General features: G+C 39.9%; 1 protein-coding gene across 2 annotated transcripts; it reads left to right on the forward strand.

Moving 5' to 3' along the window:
* Window positions 1-638: 638 nt before the first annotated feature.
* LOC112183726 lies at window positions 639-3132 on the forward strand. Of its 2 annotated transcripts, none has more exons than XM_040514690.1 (3): window positions 639-1144; window positions 1852-2193; window positions 2412-3132. In XM_040514690.1, exons 1-3 carry the CDS (start codon window positions 824-826, stop codon window positions 2901-2903), a joined length of 1155 nt encoding a protein of 384 aa, XP_040370624.1. In that variant the 5' UTR covers window positions 639-823; the 3' UTR covers window positions 2904-3132. The 2 variants fall into 2 exon arrangements, with proteins under 2 accessions (XP_040370624.1, XP_024177836.1); XM_024322068.2 differs by having other exon boundaries at window positions 642-1111; window positions 2412-3130.
* Window positions 3133-7374: the final 4242 nt, after the last annotated feature.

Here is a 7374-nt window from a genome sequence, read left to right on the forward strand (position 1 = left end):
AAAACAACTTTTAGGCCAAAATTCCCACTAGAGACCAATATAGCAGCCAAGAGGGTTCTAACAAACGCGTCCCGTTCGATGACGACATCGCCAGGACGTGCCGCCGTATGGAGGGGGGAATAAGACTGAGGCTATAGGAGGCGCAGACCTAAGGTTTCTTTAAATTTTTTTTTTGGTTGCATGTTGAGCAATTTTTGATAACTGGAATTCAATATGATCTGGTATCAGGCAACAATCAACTTTATGAATGTAAAAAACATTGAAGAAAAAAATTTGTTCTTTTAATCTAAGCATGAATGTAAACATAACAAATAAAAATAAAAACAACAACAAAATAGTAAAATAATTTAGAGCCAACAGATTTTAAATAGATGAAAATGTCTTTTTTAAATAATGACATGACATGATGTGGCTAATAGGTAATTCGCGTGTCTAACATTACATGCCACATCGGATTGAAGCCAAAATCATTTTTCTTATACATATTAGAGTGTAATGTATTAGTCTGGAAATGTTGAAGAAAATGTAACTCGATCCAGCCCTCAATATAGAAAGTTAACAAATCAAATTATTCATCTATAAATCGTGCCCACATGAGACCTACAAGCAAGGACAACCTTTGGCAAATTCACAACCACCTTACCCTCTCATCAACCCCAAGTAGTTTCCCCACATAGCCCCCTCTTTTCCCTCATCAGCTAGATTAATTAGGAGGAAGGAGATGAACAAGATGTGTGTTTGATCAAGCCCTAAGCTCTTCGCCTATTTTTCTCTCTCTTCTCTTTCCCGGCTTTGATCTTTTCCATGAGACGTTATTATACACATGAGGAAGCTTTGTCCGAATATTGATAGAGACGATGGCCTCGAGACTGTTCTCGAGGTCCCCATACCGGAAGAGATGTTCACTAGTATGGGAAGCAATGTCACATTACGGTGGCAAAACATGTTGACGTGGATGAAGGCTCAAACCTCTGACAAATGGTCTGCGCCGGTCATTGCCGGACGCTTTAATGAGCTGCGTTTCTTGCTTTACCTTGTAGGCTCTCCTCTTATCCCTCTTCAAGTTCAGTTGGGTCATTCCGTCCACCGTCCAGTTCGAGATTCTTCAATTGTAAGGATATCCATGAATCCATATCATTTTGTGGTTTGTCATCAATCCATATCTCATTTTTGTTATATTACATTATTCGTTTCTTTAATTACATCACAACGATATGATAATGTAGTATGTCCCATATTTTCTCAGTGTGTGAATGAATCACTTGCCATAGAGATCGAGAACTCAATAAGATTTACGTTACATCAAATACTCGAGAAAATAAGAATAAGAGCTTCAATTGTGAATCATATACGATAGAAATTTAGAATTCCATAAAATTTGTCTTGGATCAAAAGGTTGAAAAAATAAGAATAAGAGCTTCAATTGGAATCAGGATACATATTGTGCAACTATAAAAGGACAATTCCTAACAATATTTGACATTTTCAGTTAGCAACATGTAATATGTTCCATTACTTTCGGAACAAATTTATATATCTGTATTTATGTATATATGCTATAGAGATAGGTATATTGAGGCATTAAACTACATAGACTGTATTTAGTAAGGTATCGCATGAATCTCATTTAGAGATGTACATGTCAAATAAATATGGAATAAATTAGAAAAAGCGAGCCTCAAACAAAATTGAGAAAATAAAACTTGTTTCACTTATATATATTTTCAAAAAGATTGCTTTCTTGTCCCTAGAATCCTGGCGTCCACTGTCCCATTGTTGAAATGAGAATATTAGAATTGAATTAAGTTTTGGTGAGGAATACCATTGATTATTTCCTGTTCATGTTTACAGCAAGCTTCAACGGCCAAATATATTGTGCAACAATACACAGCGGCTACGGGAGGGCAAGCGGCATTGAACTCAGTAACCAGCATGTGTGTTACTGGGCAGGTTAAGATTAGTGCATCGGATTTTCACCAAGGGGACCTGAGCCTTGAGGTGAAAAAGAGCGCGGCCGAGAGTGGCGGGTTCTTACTTTGGCAAAAGAATCCAGACTTGTGGTGCTTAGAGCTTATTGTGTCTGGCTGCAAGGTCATCTGCGGAAGCAACGGCAAGCTTTCATGGCGGCATTCCTCTAACCAACAAACACCCATCTCACAAGGTCCTCCTAGACCCTTGCGCCGTTTTCTCCAGGTATACTTTCATTCTTCAACATGTTGCTAGTCTTACAGAAAAATATATATGACAAGTTTTTTGTTCGGAATGAGACTATTTGTTATTATAGAAATGCTGGCAACTTTCTTTCTTTTGTATCTCGTGATGCAATTATTTTCATGATCACAACCGTTACTTTTGCACTTAATGTCAACAAAAACCTTTTGCTTGTACTAATAATAGGACAAATTTTTTAGGGTTTGGACCCAAGGGCTACGGCCCTTCTATTCGCAGATGCAATGTGCATCGGCGAGAAGATCATCAACAACGACGATTGCTTCATACTCAAGCTCGAAACAAGTCCAGCCATTCGCGAGCAGCAAAGCGGTCCAAATTACGAGATAATCCACCACACAATCTGGGGATACTTCAGCCAACGTTCTGGTCTCCTTATACAATTCGAGGACTCAAGGCTGCTTAGGATGACCAACAAAGGAGACGATACAGATGTGTTCTGGGAGACCAGCACTGAGTCTGTTATACATGACTATAAGTACGTCGATGGACTGAACATTGCGCACAGCGGAAGAACACGAGTCAAGGTTTTCAGATACGGTGAGCAATCTGCAAACCACAAAAGGGAGATGGAAGAAACGTGGAAAATTCATGAGGTGGATTTTAACATTTGGGGTTTGACAATGGAGTGCTTTCTGCCTCCTGCTGATATAGATAATAAGAAGCAGGAATAGTTGATTCATAATCTGAGATCGTGCATAATGGAATGGTAGAAATGTATGTTTTTCTTTTCTTTTCTTTTTTTCCTTTTTGGTAAGAAGAGAGAGCTATAAAGAGAGTGTGTAAATACTAGCGAATGGAAGCGATATATGTATGGAAAAATTAGAAAAAGGTTTTGGAACAATTTATTTATTGTAAAAGTAAAAATGGATTGGAATTGGTCTACTCATTTCATTCATAACCCCTTTATATAGGGACATGATTACAACGGAAATATCAATTACATTGATGATACTAAATGCTGATTGAGCTGGGATTTGTAATTGCTTGATTCCTTCTTCGTCTGTTTCTTTGACGAAGGCACATAATGTGCTTTTCCTTTAACACTCCCCCTTGTGCCAAGACGAAATGGTGCATGAGTTGTTGCCTCACTAAAAACCTTGCCAAGTAACAATAAAACCCTGTGGGACAAAAATAAAACTTGGTCGAAGGAAAAGAGCACAACGCACCTTCTACATTTGAGAATGACATGTGTGTGTTAGACTCCCCCTGACGTCTACACCTCCCCCTGATCATTACATTAATCAAGTGAGCTTGGAAAGTCTTCGTATTCCTATGCTTTTCACATGTTTCTCAAATGTGGCCTTAGGCAGTGATTTGGTGAACAAATCTGCCACATTCTCCTCAGACCTTACTTGATTCACTTGAATCTTGAGGAGGGTCTGTTGTTGCTGATTGTAGAACAACTTTGGCGATATGTGTTTTGTGTTATCACCCTTAATATAACCTAGCTTCATCTGTTCGATGCAAGCTGCATTGTGTTCATAAATGCAAGTAGGCTCTTCAGTGGTAGAACTCAAACCACTAACCCCTCGAATATGTGCAATGATAGTTCTTAACCATACACACTCACGAACCGCCTCATGTACAACAATGATCTCTGAGTGGTTCGAGGAGGTAGCTACAAGGGTTTGCTTGGTTGATCTCCAAGATATCGCCGTGTTCCCATTGGTAAATACATAACCATTTTGGGAACGATCTTTATGTGGGTCAGAGACTTACCCAGTATCAGCAAAACCGACCAAAACGTCATTTGGCGTTTTAGTGTAGGGAGTGGCGCTTTCGCCATCAACATTTCCTTTAGGGATTGTGGTCCCTCTTGTCTCTCTGTAGGGAAAGAACAGTCCTAAGTCAATGGTTCCTTTTAGGTATCGAAAATGTTCTTGATACCATTCCAATGACGCTGCGTTGGCGCTGAGCTAAATCTAGCTAACAAGTTCACTGAGAATGCAATGTCTAGTCGAGTAAATTGGGCTAAGTACAATAATGCGCCTATTGCACTTAGATAGGGAATTTCAGCTCCCAACACCTTTTCGTCATCTTCCTTTGGACGAAATGGATCTTTCCTTGCATCCAAACTTCGACCGATCATGGGAGTGCTAGCAGGATGTGCTTTGTCCATGTTATATCGCCTGACTTTTGGACATATGTAGACTGGTGGATTAGTATTCCACAAACTCGGTGTTCTAGTTCAAGGCCTAGATAGAATCGAGTTTTCCCAAGACCCTTCATCTCAAATTTGGATTTCAAGTAGCTCGCGGTTTCTCTTATTTCATCAAGAGTACCTATTATGTTCATATCATCGACATATACTGCTACAATTGCAAATCCGGAACTTGTTTTCTTTATGAATACGCAGGGGCATAATTCATCGTTCTTATATCCCTTCCCAATCAAGTAGTCACTTAGACGGATATGCCACATCCGCCTGGATTGTTTTGATCCGTAAAGTGAGCGTTTCAACCTAGTTGCAAACGCACTCCGTGGTTTAGAGTCTCTTGACTTGGGTAATGTAAGGCCATCAGGCACTTTCATATATATCTCTGAATCTAGATCCCCATAGAGATATGCAGTAACCACATCTATGAGCTGCATTTCCAGTCCTTTGGAAACTACTAAGCTAACTAAGTAGCGGAACGTTATAACGTCCATTACGGGGGAGTATGTCTCCTCGTAGTCAATTCCAGGGCGTTGTGAGAAACCTTGCGCTACAAGGCGAGCCTTGTACCTTAGGACTTCATTCTCATTACGCTTTCTGACAAAGACTCATTTATGTCCTACAGGCTTTACACTTGGTGAGGTTAGCACTACCAGACCAAATACCTGTCTCTTTGTCAGAGAATTTAATTCTGCTTGGATTGTTTCATTCCATTTAGGCCAATCTGCTCTTTGTTGACATTTTGCAACAGAGCGTGGTTCGATATCATCGTGCTCTATGATTCCTTGAGCAAACAGTATATATCATCAATGTGTATGGAAGATCTTTTTATCAACTCATACGCACTCTCATAATCCTCTGAGATTTCTTTGTTCTCTGGAATCATTTTTAACATCGGAGCGTCCTCCAGTATTGATTCATGGACATAACTATAATCAGAGACAATCTCATGAGAGGGATTCTATACATTGATGATTGGTTTGTGCCTTACTCACCCTTTTCTTCCTTGGGTGAGTGTCAATCGAACCAAGTGACCTCCCCCTCTTCCTTGGGGAGCCACGGCCTCAACCACACCTCCACTAAGTGTGGTTGCAGTGCCTCTATCTGCGGCACCGTGCCCCTTGTTGGGGACTTCTAACCTTGCAGGCACATTTGCAGCTGGTATATGTGATCTCATCACTTTTACGATATCAGTAAACGTATCAGGCATCGAATCTGCTACGTTCTGAAGATCGATTATTCTTTTCACTTCACTTTCACTTTGTGAAGTGCGGGGATCAAAATGAGACGGAGTGGGGACAAACCACGACAATTCCTGTCGTTCCCTTGGAAAATCCTTTTTCCTATCTCCCCCTAACGACGGGAAGACTGTCTCATCAAAGTGACAATCCGCAAATCTAGCGGTAGAGAGATCGCCTGTCAAGGGTTCCAAATAGCGGATAATTGTTGGGAATTCATATCCAACATAAATACTTAATCGTCTCTGAGGACTAATTGTAGTGCGCTGTGGGGGCGCAATAGGCACATATACTGCTCAACCAAATATGCGTAAGTGTGAAACGTCAGGCTCATATCTAGTTACCAACTGGTACACAGAACATGGTTGGCTAGTTGTGGGTCTGAAACAAATAAGTAAAGCTGCGTGCAATATTGCATAACCCCATGCAGATATAGGCAGGTTGGTGCGCATAACCAATGCCCTAGCCACCATCTGTAGCCTTTTGATGGTGGCTTCTGCGAGACCATTTTGTGTATGCACATGGGGTACAGGATGCTCTACATCGATCCAAATAGATATGCAATAATCATCAAATGCTTTTGATGTAAACTCTCCAGCATTATCAAGCCTTATAGACTTGATAGGGTGATCGGGGTGGTAAACCCTTAAACACATAATCTGTGCTAGGAGTATTGCAGCATTTCTTGTGGACAATAAAACGACATGTGACCAGATTGTCGAAGTATCCACCAGAACCATAAAGTACTTGAATGGTTCGCATTCTGGATGGATAGGTCCACATATATTTCTTTGTATCCTTTGTAAGAATGGAATGTTTTGTTTTGTTTTGTATCTTTAGCAGAGGAAGGTCTCGATCCTGTTTTTGCTAAAGAGCAGGCTTTGCAAAACGAGTGATGTGCCTTTGAAATAGTCAATGAGGCATAATGGGAGGGAGGTAGTGCTTCTGGTACTTCAGAAGGCAATGACTGCATTTGAGCAATACTAGAACCGACGCCTTGCAGTGTGGCGGATTTTTCTCCCATTTTTCACTCGAAAGGAGGGATGTTCGTGTGAGTTCTTTAAAAATACGGATCATCATGTCACGACCTCGGTGCCATAGGCGGTCATGCAAAAGCCTGTATGAGTCAGTGTCCCACATTTCATTGTTGGTGACAGTATAGGATTCAATGATCCGAATCGTAGTGAGGTACAGTCCACTAGATTGACTCATAAGTTTCTCTAAGATGCGTTTCCTTCTACAGTCATTGGATGTAATATCAAGGTATTCAGTTGCATTCTCACGGTGTGTTTTTACATGATAACCGTTGGCACAAATTGCTTTGAAACATTAACAAGGTTCGATTAGCTCTTGGTGCATACAGAGCGTCTTTGACTTTAAATATATCTCAGATCCTTTAGAGTAATTCTATTTTAGTAGAATGATAATATTTTCATTCTAATAATAATTTTTTCTCTAGATGTATTGCTTGACATCTTTATATTGCAATTTCGAACCATGTAAATATGTGTAGTAAATAAATTTGAATAAATTCAGTGCTTGAGAATAAAATTCAAAATTTATTAATGAGCCAACGATAATCAATCAAGGTCTTGTTCTAATTCATCAAACCATTATTGAAATAAACTTTAAGACCAAGTAATAGTCTAATTAAGAATGAGGCATTATGCCTTCACAACTGTTGTTGGAAAATAAAGTAAATAAAGCAGATCAGTCAAAATCTGGGGCATCGGTTGACTGAGCAAGTTC

The sequence above is a fragment of the Rosa chinensis genome, chromosome 2, assembly GCF_002994745.2.
Source record: "Rosa chinensis cultivar Old Blush chromosome 2, RchiOBHm-V2, whole genome shotgun sequence".
NCBI classification, from domain to species: Eukaryota; Viridiplantae; Streptophyta; class Magnoliopsida; order Rosales; family Rosaceae; genus Rosa; species Rosa chinensis.

What these genes read in the sequence shown, in the direction of transcription:
- LOC112183726 (XM_040514690.1), top strand. Translation starts at nt 824, where the DNA reads ATGAGGAAGCTTTGTCCGAATATTGATAGAGACGATGGCCTCGAGACT. An exon ending in TGAATCCATATCATTTTGTG is followed by an intron (nt 1,145 to 1,851) that starts GTTTGTCATCAA and finishes TCATGTTTACAG; the next exon opens with CAAGCTTCAACGGCCAAATA. An exon ending in CCTTGCGCCGTTTTCTCCAG is followed by an intron (nt 2,194 to 2,411) that starts GTATACTTTCAT and finishes CAAATTTTTTAG; the next exon opens with GGTTTGGACCCAAGGGCTAC.